Source organism: Babylonia areolata, chromosome 20, assembly GCF_041734735.1.
Source record: "Babylonia areolata isolate BAREFJ2019XMU chromosome 20, ASM4173473v1, whole genome shotgun sequence".
Lineage (NCBI taxonomy): Eukaryota > Metazoa > Mollusca > Gastropoda > Neogastropoda > Buccinidae > Babylonia > Babylonia areolata.
The window spans coordinates 13,624,825-13,641,263 of record NC_134895.1 but is presented as its reverse complement, the minus strand read 5'-3'; the positions used below and the strand labels follow the sequence as shown (position 1 = coordinate 13,641,263).

The 16,439-nt window shown below is 42.6% G+C and overlaps 1 protein-coding gene across 3 annotated transcripts; it reads right to left on the bottom strand.

The window, feature by feature from the left end:
- Positions 1 to 1,024: 1,024 nt before the first annotated feature.
- Positions 1,025 to 11,215, bottom strand: LOC143295227 (uncharacterized). 3 transcript variants are annotated; one of them, XM_076606804.1, is made up of 3 exons: positions 10,998 to 11,215; positions 7,427 to 7,810; positions 1,025 to 6,432 (listed from the first exon to the last, which is right to left on the bottom strand). In XM_076606804.1, the coding sequence occupies exons 2-3, from the start codon at positions 7,741 to 7,743 to the stop codon at positions 4,878 to 4,880; spliced, it is 1,872 nt and encodes a 623-aa protein (XP_076462919.1). In that variant the 5' UTR covers positions 7,744 to 7,810; positions 10,998 to 11,215; the 3' UTR covers positions 1,025 to 4,877. The 3 variants fall into 3 exon arrangements, with proteins under 3 accessions (XP_076462919.1, XP_076462917.1, XP_076462918.1); XM_076606802.1 differs by having other exon boundaries at positions 7,427 to 7,743; XM_076606803.1 differs by having other exon boundaries at positions 7,427 to 7,719.
- Positions 11,216 to 16,439: the final 5,224 nt, after the last annotated feature.

Here is a 16,439-nt window from a genome sequence, read left to right as displayed (position 1 = left end):
CAAGAATTTGCCAGGTGTGTGTGAGAGGGAAGGAGGGGGGGGGCAGTCGGGAGGAGGGGGGGAGGGACGGAGGGAGGGGACTAGGTGGGGATGGGGAGTTGGGGGGGGGGGGGTGTAGGGGGAAATAACTTTCTCATTGCTTTTGGTTCTTTTACGTGAGCCAGAAGCATGGTACACACGGGACCCCGGTTTATCGTCTCAAAGAAGAATAGCACCAAGACTACAACACAATGTCTGGTGATTGACTGGAGGGGGTCGGGGGGAGCGGGAGAGAGTGGAAGAGGGTGAATACAAAATCCCGGTTCCTATAGGGTGTTGTTCCACCCGTCCACCACTACGCTGTTTATACAAGAAGTCAAACTATGACTCTCAAACTAGGAGGCAAAATTGCACTGGCTCTTAGTGCTGCAGCCTTGAGGGTTAGTTGGCCTTTGGGAACCATCCCAACGCCGACTGTCCTAAGACCCTCTTGGCCGAGAGAGTGGGGACGTAACTTGGGCAAGACACTCTCCACTATAATCAGTCTACTAAATTCTAGCCCAAATAGTCAGGACAGCAGTTGCCTCCTCTGCTGCTCTGGTGGTCATAGTCGGACACGACTGACCATCATACGATACAAAAACAGTCCTTATAAAGCTGAAGTAGAAATGAATAACACCGCGCAACGATCAAGGCCAACTGAAAATGAAGACATTTCACGCAATACTAAAGTAATAATGTGACTTGTTACAATCAAGTACAAACTAAGACAATTTCTTGGAACAATGAAGCAGAAACGAGAAAAGAAAACAATGTCTTCCATAATGGGTCTGAAGTAATGTCTTGGAGAAAAAAAAAGAAGAAAAAAAAAACAAGAAAAGTTTGCAACAACGGAGTTCAAATGAAGAAATTTGATATCTCGCAAACTTTTTACAGCATAAAATGTTTTTGAATATCGGCATCAACACATACATCTCTTGCAACAACGACTGTTAAATGTACGCATTTCTCGAGAAAAAGCAGAAAATGTAAGAATTTAAATTAAAAAAAAGGGAAAACACATGTTTCGATAGGATTTCTTTAAAAATGAAGAAACATTTATTGTAAAATCAAAGCCACAAAAGGAGACCTTCTTCTTCTTCTTCTTCTGCATTTTTTGGCTGCAGCTCCCATATTCATATTAGAGTGGACTTTTAAGCGTTTGACTGTTTTTATACCATCATTTCACCAACCCAACTCCGTTTTCGGAGATAGGGGCATGTTGCGGATATTCGTGTTTCTGTACACAAACAGGTACACGGAAATAATGTCTTATACTTGTATCCTGAATTCCGGGACCTATTTCAATGTATTGTTTGTGCTCCTTACAACGCGCAGGCGTATGGTTAATGGCATGTAGCACGTAAGCTACACTTCCAGCCAAGAATCAGGCTTAAAACTTATGCGAAATGACTGATATGAAGAACGCGAACCGACGACTGTCGACTCAAGCCGCCATGTTTGTTGTTTTCATTTTGCACCTTTGTTTTTTTGTTTTGTTTTTTTAAGAAGAAGTGGGTTTTTTTCTACCTTGCAAGATGACTGCATACTAGTTTAGCAGTTTAGCAACTGAATCTGTATCAAAATTAAGCACAATAATGCTCAAAGGAGAAGTCGAATGCCAGAACAGACGATGGACCACAACATTTACCAGAGTTGATATCGCTTCAAATATGCACAAAAATTGACGTTGAAATAGGCCCATGAACTTAGGATACTAAAATAGGAGTTACCGGACATGGATTACAAGTGTACACAAATGTGGACCTGGATGATCAGAAGAAAAAAAAAAAGGAAAGGAAAAATAAATAAATGAATGGATTGATAAAATAGAAATAAAAATGAAACAAAACAACAACAACAATATACATATAGTTATATATTTTCTCTCCCTCTCACACACACACACACACACACACACACACACACACACACACACACACTCAACCCACCAGGATCTGCAACTGAGATTCGGAGCCAGCAGACTACATGAACATGGGATCGAAACTGCGGCGCTGGACCATTCAGTTAGTATCACGTTCGTCACACAATCAACAGTCATCACTGCGGTGAAATCACAGCGGAAATGATTTTACAACAACAGGGTTGTTTAAAATAATTTCACAGCACTGACTTCATTAACAACGCGTTTCCTATAACAATAATTTACAGTGAAAACCTTTCATATTCCAGTGAGTTCATAACGAAAACATTCTTTGTCTGCGAACTCATGATGACGACATTGAAGGGTAACAATGATGTCACGCTGACGAAATTCGATACAAGAAGGCGTCAACGGTGAAGATTTCAATGCAGTTAACGCATCGATAAAAGAAATAAATAGATAAATAAATAAAATAAAATATTTAAAAAAAAGGGGGGGGGGGGGGGGGACAACATCAACTGGACTGTAAGTTGGGTGCCCACCCTCCCGAGTAAGTGGGGAGTGAGGAGGCGGGAGGGTGCATACGACTGAACACGATTTCACATAATTATTACAGGAATGGCGGTATCAAGGTTTCAGTAAATCACCAATGGCAGATATACCAGTAGGTATACTCAAGAATACCCTCGCACCCCCCTCTCTCCCCAAAAAGTTTCCGCACAATGATGAAATCATATCAAATAGTTTTCTCACAACATTTGAGTCACTTTGAAAAGTCTTCTTCCAACAATGAAATGTTGAAACGTTTCTGTACAACAAAGAAACCATTTTGATGAGTCCAAGTTCTTTCAACGATGAAAACGCATTGAAGAGTTTTCTGGCAAGAATGAAGTCATGTTGAAGGGTTTTCAATCGATAATGAAGTCATATCGAAGTGTTGTGTTGTGTTGTGTTAGTTTTATAACAATGAAGTCATGATAGAATAAATGAAAAATACTGAAGAATTTCCTCTCATTCTGAAACTTTTTTTTTTCACGGTGAAGACATCCTGAACGTTTTCTTTCAACAATGACATCATTCTGAAACTTTGTTACAACAACGAGTTCATATTGAAGTATTTTCGTACAACGAAGAAGTCATAAACAAGGGCTTTCTAACAATAACGAAATCATTCTCAACTTTTTTTTTCTTTTCGGAACAATGAAGATAACTGAGGCATTTTCTTACATTAAAGTAATACTGAAGCATTTTCTTACAAAAATGAAGTCATTCTGAAACCTTTTCTCAGACCAATGAAGTCGTCTGAAGCATTTTCTTACAAATCTGAAGCATTTTATTGAAACAATGAGATCATATTGAAGCGTTTTCTAACAACAATAAAGTCATTCTGACATGTTTAACGTTTTCTCAGAGCATTGAAATCATCTGAAGATAACAAAATCATCTTGAAGCGTTTTCTTACAAGAAGGTAGTAGTTCTCAAACGCTTTCTCAGAACAATGAAGTTACTGAAGCAGTTTCTTACAAGAAGGTAGTAGTTCTCAAACGCTTTCTCAGAACAATGAAGTTACTGAAGCAGTTTCTTACAAGAAGGTAGTAGTTCTCAAACGCTTTCTCAGAACAATGAAGTTACTGAAGCGTTTTCTTACAAGAAGGTAGTAGTTCTCAAACGCTTTCTCAGAACAATGAAGTTACTGAAGCAGTTTCTTACAAGAAGGAAGTCGTTCTCAAACGCTTTCTCAGAACAATGAAGTTACTGAAGCGTTTTCTTACAAGAAGGAAGTCGTTCTCAAACGCTTTCTCAGAACAATGAAGTTACTGAAGCAGTTTCTTACAACTACGAAACGTCGAAGCCTGGAAGCATTTTCTTTAAACAATTAAGATCATATTGGAACATTTTCTTACAATAATGAATTCATTCTGAAACATTTTCTCAGAACATTGAAATCAACTGAAGCATTTTCTTACAAAAATTCAGTCAAACTGAAGTGTTTTATGACAACGATGACGTATCATTCTGAAACTATTTCTTACAACAATGAAGTCAAATAGAAGCATTTTCTTACAATGACATAATTAATTATCAAAGCATTTTCTTACCATAAAAAAATGAAATCATGTTGAAACGTTTCCTTGCGATAATGAAGTCTTTATGAAACAAATTGATTTTTGTTGTTTTTTATTTTTAAACAATGAAACATTGAAGCATTTTTTTACAACAGTAAAGTAGCATTGTGGACTATTTATTCATAACCTTCTACCACTACAACGTGGTCACAATAAACTTACCTGCTACAATGCTTTAGACCAACATCATTTTTTTAGAATGTTTTAAAATAATATACACAAATGTGTTGCTTGTCTTGCCCATTCTCATGGTGACATCGGTTTCAATTTCTTGTTTACATACATGTTCGTGGTCAGTTACTGCCAGTTTTTCGTGTCGACAGATTCGCAGGGTGGGAGTGGGGGGGGGGGGGGGGGGGGGGGGGGGGGGCGGTGGCGGTCTCCGCTCTTGGGGAGACAATTGCTCAGCTTGGCTCAGCGAAAAAGCAATTATTGTCGTCAGCTGGGGGATTACTAGGAAATGTCCTCCATATGTTGAATCATGAACCAATACATGCACTACCTTCGACTGAACACCACCGAAGTGACTCATCAGCTGTGCTGGGACTCCTCCAGTGTGTGGCCTTGCATCGGGACTGCAGAAGACGACGCTGGGTACGGCTGTGTTTGCGGGACTCTGGATAAACGACTTGAAAGTAATTAATGCAACTGAAAAAGCGTGGATAATGGGGCAGAAAAAACACAAACATTAATAGCAACAACAACATTAACAAAAACAACGCGCCGCGCGCGCGCGCGCCTACACACACACACACACACACACACACACACACACACACACACACACACAAAAAAAAACAAAAAAAAAAAAAACAACTACGACGACGACAAACAAAAACCAAAAAGCGTCACTGGTTGTCATGGTGCGTCGCAGGTCCAGCTGACGAAGCCGTTGACGCGCCACGACGACGAAAACGATCAGAGATAAACTGGAAACAGCCTTCGAGCGTGCTGAGGTAGGCCCGACGAAAGACCGTGTTCATGGCTCCGTACACCACCCAGTTGACCGTGCTGTTAACACACAGCAGCAGCGTGGCGGTCACGAACACCTCGGGCGGCACAGCGTCTGGGAGGACGAAGGAGATGATCAGGGAGACCAGGAAGGGCGTGTAGAAGACGAAGAGGCACAGGTAAATGACCAGCAAGGACCTGACCAAGCAAGGGCCGTGACTGGGGGGAGCCTTTCCGCTCGGGCGCGCTGGCTTTCTGCGGCGGGCCATGTACTGCACGCTTCGGTCTATGCTGGGGTAGAGGCTCTTCTTGCTCGCTTGGTGGCCTCTCCTGGTCGGTAAGGTGCTCAGGTAGGAAGACTCGCTCATTTTGTCAGCTCCCTCCGAGTCCTTCCATTCCAACAGGTCCACAATCACGGAGTCACCACTTTGAGGTCGTTCAGCGGTTGTTTGGGCCATGCCGTTCCTGCTGGAAGCGTCCGGAAGGAGAGAAACTTGGCGCTTGATGCTCTGGTTCCAGAGTTCTGGAACGATAGAATTCTGGAGAGTGGCTGGAGCTCTGGCTCGCCCAAGGCTCGTTCCGGGGAAGTCGTGATTCCTGGGAACGTTCGGAGCAGTGGGGCACTGGAGAGGAGGGAAGGTGTTGAGATCCAGAGCGTTGCACAGGAGAGACGTTCGCATCAGCCTGTCGTGCAGTCTGAGGGACACGTCCTCTCTGCGGAAACTGGCGCCAGCCACGTTGCCGGCATCGGCGGAGGACTCGGTTGTGTGAAAAATGGGAAGGTCTGAGGCCAGATGAAACATTGCAGCCCTGCGGGTTCCTTCCTGGTCGTTTCTTCTGGAATCTTCTGAGGACCGGGGGACCTCCCTGGCTGACGTGGCCACCGGATTCCCTATCAGCGTGCTGCTGGTGATGCTGGAGAAACACTCACTGACGCGCGGTCTGCAGCCGCCGAGAAACTCGAGGTTGAGGCTGCCTTCCCTGGCGTCGCCGTTACCGACGGTGTTGAGGTCGGTGAGGGACACGGAGATGTAGCTCTGCCACGTCGCTTTGGCCGCCCTCCTCCGCTTTCGGGTTTTCTTCTGCTTCCGGCTGCTGCCGGCCCAGCGGCGGAAGATGCACAGGTTGAAGAAGGCCACCAGCAGAAGGGGCAGCCCCAGCATGCACGCCGTGCCGACACTGCCGTAGTGGGGATGCGTCCACCCGCCGCACGGGTTACACAGGTGGGATCTCGGGTCGTAGCCGTACGTGGGCACCTGCTGGAGCATGATGGGGGAGTTGAGGAGCAGCGCCAGGAGCCACATGGCCAGGCAAAGGCAGCGGTTCTTGGCGGGGCTGAAGAGCGAGGCGAAGAGGGGCTCGTGGCACACCTTCACGTAGCGGTAGAAGGAGATCATGGTCACCGTCATGATGGACGTGGCGTAGCTCACGCTCAGCACCGCGGCGTTCAGTCTGCCCACACACACACACACACACACACACACACACACACACACACACACACACACACACATAAACACACAGACGCACGTCAGTGTCGCGTGCGTGTTAGCACACACACAGTTTTCAGTTTTGCCACACACACACACACACACACACATACACACACATGTCGCGTGCGTGTTAGCACACACACACACACACACACACACACACACACACACACACACACACACACACACACACACACACACAGAGAGAGAGAGAGTTTTCAGATTTCAGTGCTAATTTCTCAAGGAGGCGTCTCTGCGTTCGGACAAATCCATATGCTCTACACCATATCTGTTAGGTAGATGCATCACCAGCAGCATAACCAAACGCGCTTAGTCAGGCCCTGAATGCATGCACATATATTCATGTCAGGCTATCTATCAGAGTGGGTTTCTGCTGCAGGAATTTTGCCAGAGGACAGACAACATTCTCGTTGCCATGAGTTCTTTTTCAGTGCGCCAACTGCGGTGCTGTCCACGGGACCTCGGGTTATCCTCTCATCCGAATGACTTGACGCTCAGTTCGGTTTTCCAGTCAAACTTGGGAGAAAGGGATTCGAGCCCAGACCCTCACAGACTCTGTATTCTGCCACCTTACACACACACACACACACACACACACACACACACACACACACACACCTCGCCTAACCACCACACCACCACCAACACACCACCACCACCACCACCACCTCTGCCACCAGCACCTCCTCCACCACCACTTCTACCACCACTTCCACCTCCACCACCTCAATCACTACCACCACCACCACCTCTATCACCACCACCACCACCATCTCCACCACCTCTACCACCTCAATCACCACCACCACCACCACTTACACCATAACCACCTCCACCACCTCCTCCACCTCTACCACCACTACCCCCGCTACCACCACCACCACCACCACCACCAACAACAACAACAACAACCACAATCAATCCAAACGTACCTGCAGTGTGTCGGGTCGACCAGTGGATTTTCCCTCCAGCTGAGATCCACCAGAAGGAAAGGAAGGGAAGACGCCATCACCATCAAGTCCGCCGTCGCCAAGCTGACGATGAACCCTGTGTGGAACCTTTTCTCGTGCCGATGTTTGTACACGACCAGCAACATGAGGTTGTTACCGACGAGCCCGAAGATAAAGGCGAAGACACCGACAGCCTGGATGGTTATACTGACAGCCGTGTTGATGGTTTGGCCCCTTAAGGGTTCATCATCAAGGGATGACGTGTGGTATGCTTCCTTCGAGACCATCAAAGACGTCATCTTATGGTGTGTGGGTTGTTTTTTTCCCCCAAAAAAAACAAAACAAAAAAACCCCGTTGGTTTAAAACTGCACAATTAGAAACCACAATTTTTTTTTTATTAATGTCAACGCTAAAACTTGCATGTTAGCATTTCCTGTTGCCTTAGATACAGCATAAAATCTCTTCATTTCATTTTTTTTGGGGGTGGATGGGGGGAGGGGGGGGGGCAAACGTAAAATTTTGGGGGGCGGTACTGAATAAGAGAATATTACACACAAAAATAAATGCATGTAAACAATGACAATCAATTTTCAACCAAAAATAGCTTGCTTTTTTTTCTTCTTCTCAAGATGAGGATGTAAAAAGAGCATGCAACCAAACGTAAGTTGAAAATGACTTTGGACTGTTTTTGGGATAATATGTGTATGCTATGGGAGACATTATAATGAAACTCGTCAGTATCGGAACAATGACATACCTCCTAAGACACTGTGCTTCACAGTACAGTAGTTTACCATCTGCATGAAAATGAAAATCAAACCCATCGACTTTCTAAAGCTGCACATGAGGTGTGATATCAGAAAATCAAGGAAGAAATTATAATAGTGATATATAATGGGGGTAAAGTTGTCAGTAAAAGATCACCCTTCGTGTCTTATGTTGGGGGGGGCCCTAAAAATACACGGGAGGTCAGTCCAATTTTTTTTTTTTTTTTTTTTTTCAATGAAACTAAATTCTTTTGCATGTCAGTTCTGTACTTTTTAACGACGAAACCATCCATGAATTATTTCAGACGTCATTTCCGTAATTTTTCACAACGAACTCATACATACATTCTTTTAGAGGTCAGTTCTGCGCTTTTTAACAACGAAACCATACAAACATTATTTTAGATATCAATTCTGAACTTTTTTCTTTTTTTTTTTAGAACGAAACCTTCCACAGATTCTTTTATAGGTCAGTTCTTTACTTTTTAACGAAACCACCCATACATTCTTTAACAGGTCAGTTCTGTCCTTTCTAACAACGAAACCATCCATACACTCTTTTACATGTCCATTCTATATTTATAACAACGAAACCATCCATGAATTATTTTAGACGTCTTCCGTAATTTTTCACAACGAACTCATACATACATTCTTTTAGACGTCAATTTTGTACTTTTTCACAAAGAAACCATTCATATATTGTTTTGGGGTCAGTTCTGCACTTTTTAACAACGAAACCACACAAACATTATCTTAGATATCAATTCTGAACTTTTTCATAACGAAACCTTCCATAAATTCTTTTATAGACCAATTCTTTACTTTTTAACGAAACTACCCATACATTCTTTAACAGGTCAGTTCTGTCCTTTTTAACAACGAAACCATCCATACACTCTTTTACATGTCCATTCTATATTTATAACAACGAAACCATCCATGAATTATTTTAGACGTCACTTCCGTAATTTTTCACAACGAACTCATACATACATTCTTTTAGACGTCAATTTTGTACTTTTTCACAAAGAAATCATCCATATGTTATTTTAAGGCCAGTTCTGTGCTTTTTAGATTAACAAGGAAATAATCCATACATTATTTGAGACGTCAATTCTGAACTTTTTCACAACGAAACCTTCCACGCAATTCTTTGCTTTTTTTTCCATACATTCTTCAAACTGTCTTTCAATGTATATAAATATATTTCGAAATAAGGCATGAGATCCATAATCAAAACTTTCACTAGATTCAGTACGACCATCCACAGTTTCCTATTAATGAGGCTGTGACAGGTAAACAGACAGATCTGTGTGAAAACTTCTTGGCGGAGATGAATAGAACTGACGAGTGCAGGCAGAAAGAAAGGGACGTTAATGATCCTACACCTACAAATGAGACACTTTTGTTCTATAATTACGACGTTTAAAGAGCCGTATCTTTCGACGAATATGAACACATTTGTGAAAATATGATAGCCATTTCACGGGTATTGTGCCTCTCGATGAAGATTTAAATACAGTTTACAAAGTATTTGTAATCTTACGTAGATATCTGGAGTTTCATCAACAACTGTGCATTCATCAGTATTTGACTTAGAACAAAACACATCATATGCGTTCCGTTTTGTTGCCATGTACAAGCATACAATAATGATTCATCATCCTCATAAGGATGATCATGAGTACATAAATTGATGTGAAATTGACATACAGTCACGTGTAAGTGTTGCTGTTCGTGAAGTGCTGCTGTTGTGTTGAGCTGAGAAGTCTGACGCTTACCTCGAAGGGGAAAAAAAAAACTTCTTTGGGGATTTAAAACAGATAAAATTAATACGTTCACTGTGTTGTGTTGTGTTGTGTTGTGTTGTGTTGTGTTGTGTTATATCACAATAAGTTTATGTTGTGTGTTGTATTACTTTGTATTGCTGTGCTTTGATTTCCATTGTATTGTATCTTATCGTATTGTATCGTATCGTGTCGTATCGTATTGTGTCGTATCATATCGTATTGAATTGTACTGTATTGTATTGTGTTGTACTGTATTAAATTGCATTGCATTGAATTACATTGCATCGTATCGTATCGTGTTGCATTGCATTGTATAGCAAATTTCTCTGTGTGAAATTCGGACCGTATAATACAACGCGACGTAATACACTACCACTCGTCACAGCACAGCACGGCACAGCACAGCACGGCACGGCACAGCACAGCACAGCACGGCACAGCACAGCACAGCACAGCACAGCACGGCACGGCACAGCACAGCACAGCACGGCACAGCACAGCACAGCACAGCACGGCACAGCACGGCACCATGTAAATTTCTCTTGGGAGATGTGAAACGGACATATAGCTGACAACACAACGAAAAAGGCGACACCATACAACAATACTACACAGCACAGCACCACACAGTAACACAATACAACACAGCATAGAACAACACAACACAGTGTCACTATCAGTAACACAACACACAGCAATTCAACTCAACGCAACGCAACACAACACAACACAACGCAATGCAACTCAACGCAACACAACACAAAGCAATGCAACTCAATGCAACACAACACAACACAACACAACACAACGCAATGCAACTCAACGCAACACAACACACAGCAATTCAGCTCAATGCAACACAACACAACGCAATGCAACTCAATGCAACACAACACAACACAACGCAATGCAACTCAACGCAACACAACACAAAGCAATGCAACTCAACGCAACGCAACGCAACGTAACACAACACAACATGGAGACCATACCTTCATCAGCACATCACCCAAATGAGAACTGGGTACATTTGCAGATTTGCCTTCTCTCAAACACTCACACACACTGTGACTGATACTGAAGCTGACTACCAGTACTAGAAGAGAACGAACTGGAAGCCAGTACGAAATTTCAATGCACATTGTTCTTAAGGAAAAGTAACACGTTTGTAGCGGAAAATCCAACTTGGCTTTACAGGAAATAATTCGGGAGAGTCATGTTTTAATGCTGATGACTGGTTTTGTGACAGAAACGTCTCTGTTTAGCGTAGAAACAAACAGGAATTATACAAAGCACACACACACACACGCAACCTCCACCACCACTACCACCACCATCCGCAACACACTTGCACACACATATACGCATGTTGGCTCTATAGAAATTACCGGGTTTTGTTGTTATTTTTTTCTGTTGGTTTGTTTGTTTGTTTTGTTAGTTTTTGTTGTTGTTGTTGGTTGTTGTTGTTGTTTGTTTGGTTGGTTTTTTTTGGGGGGGTTTGTTTTGTTTTGTTTTGTTTTTGTTTTTTGTTTGTTTGTTGTTGTTTTTTGTTTGTTTGTTTTTTGTTGTTGTTGTTTTTTTTGGGGGGGGTGTTTGTTTTTTGTGTGTTTTTTTTATATAATCTCATATATCAGGTTTTATCTCAGAGAGAGAGAGAGAGAGGGGGGGGGGGGAGATTTCAACATGTCAGACTTTCAGCCTTTTCACAGTGTGACACACTTAGGAAGGGGATGAAAATCGAAATCATAGTAGGTATATACTTAAATGAATGTGAACAGCAGCTTCATGGAAATCATATTCACGACGTGAGAACCAGGTTATGGAAACATCAAATGCGATCACACACACACACACACACACACACACACACACACACACACACACACACACGGCAATAGTTATGACAAGCCTATAACTGGTCACTGTTTGATGAGATCGCCGGATTTTTTCTTTCTTTCTTTCTTTCTTTCTTTCTTTTTTCGTCTTCTTCTTTTTCTCTTTTTTCTTTTTTCCCCCACAATCTGTCGAGATGGGAGTTTTTATTTCTTGAATCCTTGTTCCTTGTTTCTGACGCGGGTACTTGAAAACGTTCTATTCTATCAAACGCCGCGGCAAACTGATTGACCTTTCTCGTGGCTTGAGAGGGCATGGGTTCGAAGATTATCCGAGACATATCACTGTTGGGTTTCTTTTCTTGGGACCGTGGCTGGCTTGTCAGCCCACGATTTCTCGCAATCCCATCATTATGATTGTCGTTGTCGTTGTCTCCCTCTTTCTCTTTTCCTTTTCTCTCTCAGTTTTCTCTCTCTCTTTTGTGCTGGTAAAAGACTAGATACCAACCCCGATGACAAAGGAAATGGGTTTTTTTCATAAATAATAAGGGGGACTTCCCAAACCTTTCTCACACATTGTGAGAAAGATCGAGTAGGGGCGCCCCTCCACGATTTCTCGTAATTGAGAGAAAACGTGGGAGGGAAACGACCACACTTTCTCGCAATTCCACGGTATCGAGAGAAATCGTGGGACTGCGAGAATTCGTGGGCTAACATGGCTCCTGACCCGAGTCAGTTGAGTATTGAGAAGACTGGGTTTGGTCCCTGATCAACGCTGGAGTTCTTTACATTTTTCGAGCATTGTTGACATGGGATATAATATGAAGAGAAAGCTCAGAGTACAATGTTATCTCGTAGTCACAAACATGAGCAGCATTGACCTGGAGTTGTATACCATGTGTATGGAGAGAGTTGACTTAATCCTCTTCGTTCCGGTCGGAACACAGGGCCCGTACTGCAGATCTCCATCTCGCTCTGTCTTGGGCTGTTCTCTTGGCTTCACCCCAGGTCATGTTGGTGGACTTGAGTTCTGCCTGTAGAGTTCTTCTCCAGGTGGTGACTGGTCGTCCCCTCTTCCGCTTCCCCTGTGGGTTCCAGTCCAAGGCGTGGCATGGAATGTGGGCCTGTCCTCTACGCAGGGTGTGTCCAACACATCCCCACTTTCACATCTGGATACCAAGAGTATCCAGATGAGGATGGAGAGAGTTGCCACACTTTATTGTTTGTTAATCATTTACTCTCCGAGCCTCATTAACCCTTCATATATATATATATATATATATATATATATATATATATATATATATATATATATATATATATAAGATAATTCAGATGAGACGATAAACCGAGAAAAAAAAAAGGAGAAAAAAAAAAGAAGAACGGTGGCGTTGCACTGTAGTGACGTATTCTCCCTGCGGGGATAATTCCAAAATTCACATAGAGATGTCTGAAAAATACAATACAATACAATACAACACAACACGATACGATACGATACGATACAATACAATACAATACAATAAAAATGGACTTCTACATCAACACTGTCATCATCATCGATTTCATTCATCATAAGATAAATTTAGAACCCCACAAAAGTCCCACAAGTCTATAACCGTTTACGGTATGCTCTCGCGGTGACCTTGTTTCAAGTTTAAACTGCCCCTTCGTTTCTATGCTTACGCTGAGTCCTTGCCTTAGTCATCGGTGACGCAAATCCGGAGGGACAAAAATACCGTTGTAGTTTTGTTGTACTGCAAAAGCCTTGTTACTCACACAACCCAATCTCTCCGCCCACAGTCGAGTCTGACGCACAATTCAGTTGCAGTTTCGTTTTCAGTTGCTCAAGGAGAGGTCACTGCGTCCGGACAAATCCATATACGCTACACCACAGCCGCTATGGGGATGCCTGGCCAGCAATATAACCCAACGCGCTTAGGCTTTGAGTGCATAATCTCTCTATATCTATATATATGGTTAAAAGATTAACCAATACTGTGTGTGTGTGTGTGTGTGTGTGTGTGCTCCATTACTTTACGGAAAAACGTCTGGGCTTGGACATTATTTAATCTCTCTCTCTCTCTCTCTCTCTCTCTCTCTATATATATATATATATATATATATATGTGTGTGTGTGTGTGTGTGTGTGTGTGTGTGTGTGTGTACCTATCAGAGTGGATTTACTCTTTGCCAGAAAACAACACTTTTGTTGCCATGGGTTCTTTATCAGTGCGCCTCGGTTTATCGCTCAGTTTGATTCTCCACTCAAACTACTGAGAAAGGGCGAGAGCGGGAATCGAACCCAGACCCTCACGGACACTGTATTCGCAGATAAGCGCTTTAACCATTCTGCCACTTTCCACCTGTTGGGAGAGCACGACGTTGTACAAATCTGGAACGGTTAAGGTTATAATGTAAAACATATCCAAACTGAATACAAACACGACTGAACCTGATGGAAAACAGCAACGTGATTCATCACACAAGAAAAGAGATACTTTCCAAAATAACATTTATTTCAAGACCCTCTGTATCAGAATAAGAAACAGCACCATAAATTCATCATTCGTTTTCGTAAACGGCAAGTTCAATTTGTAAAACACACACACACGGCCTTTAGTTTTTTGGTGTGTTCTAAATTGACATGTACATTATTTAAGGTGGAGCTCCAACGTAACAAGTTTCCAGGCGAGATGCCACCTATCCAGAGTGACTTGGTGAGTTCGGGGAATTAGCAGGCAGCAACACGTCAGTGGTAGTCATGGGGAAATATGTCAAGAACTGTGGAACTCACTTGTGTGTTTCCATCTAAAACAATTGTGTAGGGGAGACGTGGGTGTCAGAAGAAACAGCCCCAATGAGAGTTTTTTTTATATATATATATATATATATATATATATATATATATCTGTCTTGTACGTCTGGAGTTATGCTAAAAGGCGTTTCATTTTTACCTTCTTCATTTTTTAGTTTAACTCACTCAGTACGGCCAGTCCTCTCTTCTCCTCTACATAGACCTCTCGGATGTCCAGTGGGTGTCTCAATGACCCAACCTTTAGCTTCCGTCGTCAGAATTGTGGTATTCTTTGTCAACATTCACGTCTTCAGTATAAGAGCCTTCCGCTTGCAATATTTTGATGGTGGTAATTGGGGTGAAACGCTGTTAACGTCGTCTCTTTCGCCGTTCGTATGGAGAGAGTTAATAGTAGTTTTTCTTGCTTTTGTGTGCATGTCTGTTTTATTTAAATCTTTCTGCCTATTGGCGTCTACACCCTTAAGGTCAAGTTTGTTCGGTTGGAGCTGTTTTTTGTTTCTTCTACTTGTTGGCGTTTAACAACCTATTGGCGTCTACACCCTTAAGGTCAAGTCTGGTCGGTTGGAGTTGTTTGTTTGTTTTTTTTTAATTGTTGTACGTGTGAATATGTATGATTTTTCCCATTCCAACTAAGCACTGCTAATGTTTCTCTTTTTTTTCTTTTTTTTTTCTTCTTTTTTTTTGCGCCAGTTATGTGTGCATATACTGTCATAAGGGTATGCGTCATATCTTCTGCTTGCTGGCCTCAGCGTTTCCATTGTTTATAGCGTGCTGCTTTGTGTTGTCCTTGCACGAATAAAAATTTCGTTGACTAAAATTAATATAGTTAACAAACAGTAAAGAGTGGTAACTCTCTCCATTCACAAGGTACACAACTTCAAGTCAGTGCTGCTTACGCTACCGAGAGTTACCGCTCTTTACTATTTGTTAATTATTTCATCTACATGCCTTATTGTTTGTTCATTTCCAGTTAAAATTAATATAGTTTTTATTTTTACTGCCTGTGTCGCTCTAAGTGCCTTGCCTTCGCTTCCACTGTCTCTTGCTGTCTGAAACGCGCACTGAATTTCCAGACACAACATATTTATACACATCAGCAATGTCGCTCGGATCCTGTGCAACATGGGGTTGACGAATTGCTGTTGGTGTTGTTGTTGCTCTTGTTGTTGTTGGTGTTGTTGTTGTCAAACAAAGGGTTAAGAGTGTTCGATTTTCTCTGCTTGTGATTTTACGAGAGGATAAAATGACATTTCTCGCCGAATGACGTGTTCACGAGACGGTAGTCCTTCAGTGTGTATATTGGGAGGGTTTTTTCCGAGAACTGACCCAAAAACAAACTTTTTTTTTTTTTTTTTTTTTTTTTTAATACACTTTCTTCTTCTGCGTTCACTGGCTGCAACTCTCATTTTTACTCGTATGAACGAATGGGTTTTTACGTGTATGACCGTTTTTACCCCGCTATTTAGGCTGCCATACTCTGTTTTCGGGGGTGTGAATGCTGGGTATGTTCTTGTTGCCTTAATCTACCGACTGCTGACATGGATTACAGGCTCTTTAACGTGCGCATTTCATCTCCTGCATGCGTATTACACACATATGTTGACCTGTGAGATAGGGGTGTGGGGTGGGGGGGGGGTGTGTTGGGGGGGGGGGGGGAGATTTCACCCTTAACCCACCAGTTGTGTCGAAACAGGGAAACTTGGGCAAGATTCAACGTGTGTGTGTGTGTGTGTGTGTGTGTGTGTGTGTGTGTGTGTGTGAGAGAGAGAGAGAGAGAGAGTGTG

Bases quoted from the DNA above. Each gene is read 5' to 3' on its own strand.
- LOC143295227 (XM_076606802.1), bottom strand. From the start codon at position 11,147: ATGTGCATTGAAATTTCGTACTGGCTTCCAGTTCGTTCTCTTCTAGTA. The intron at 7,744-10,997 runs GTATGGTCTCCA...ACACACCATAAG, and splicing joins TGGGTGATGTGCTGATGAAG to ATGACGTCTTTGATGGTCTC. The intron at 6,433-7,426 runs GTACGTTTGGAT...GTGTGTGGGCAG, and splicing joins GTCGACCCGACACACTGCAG to ACTGAACGCCGCGGTGCTGA.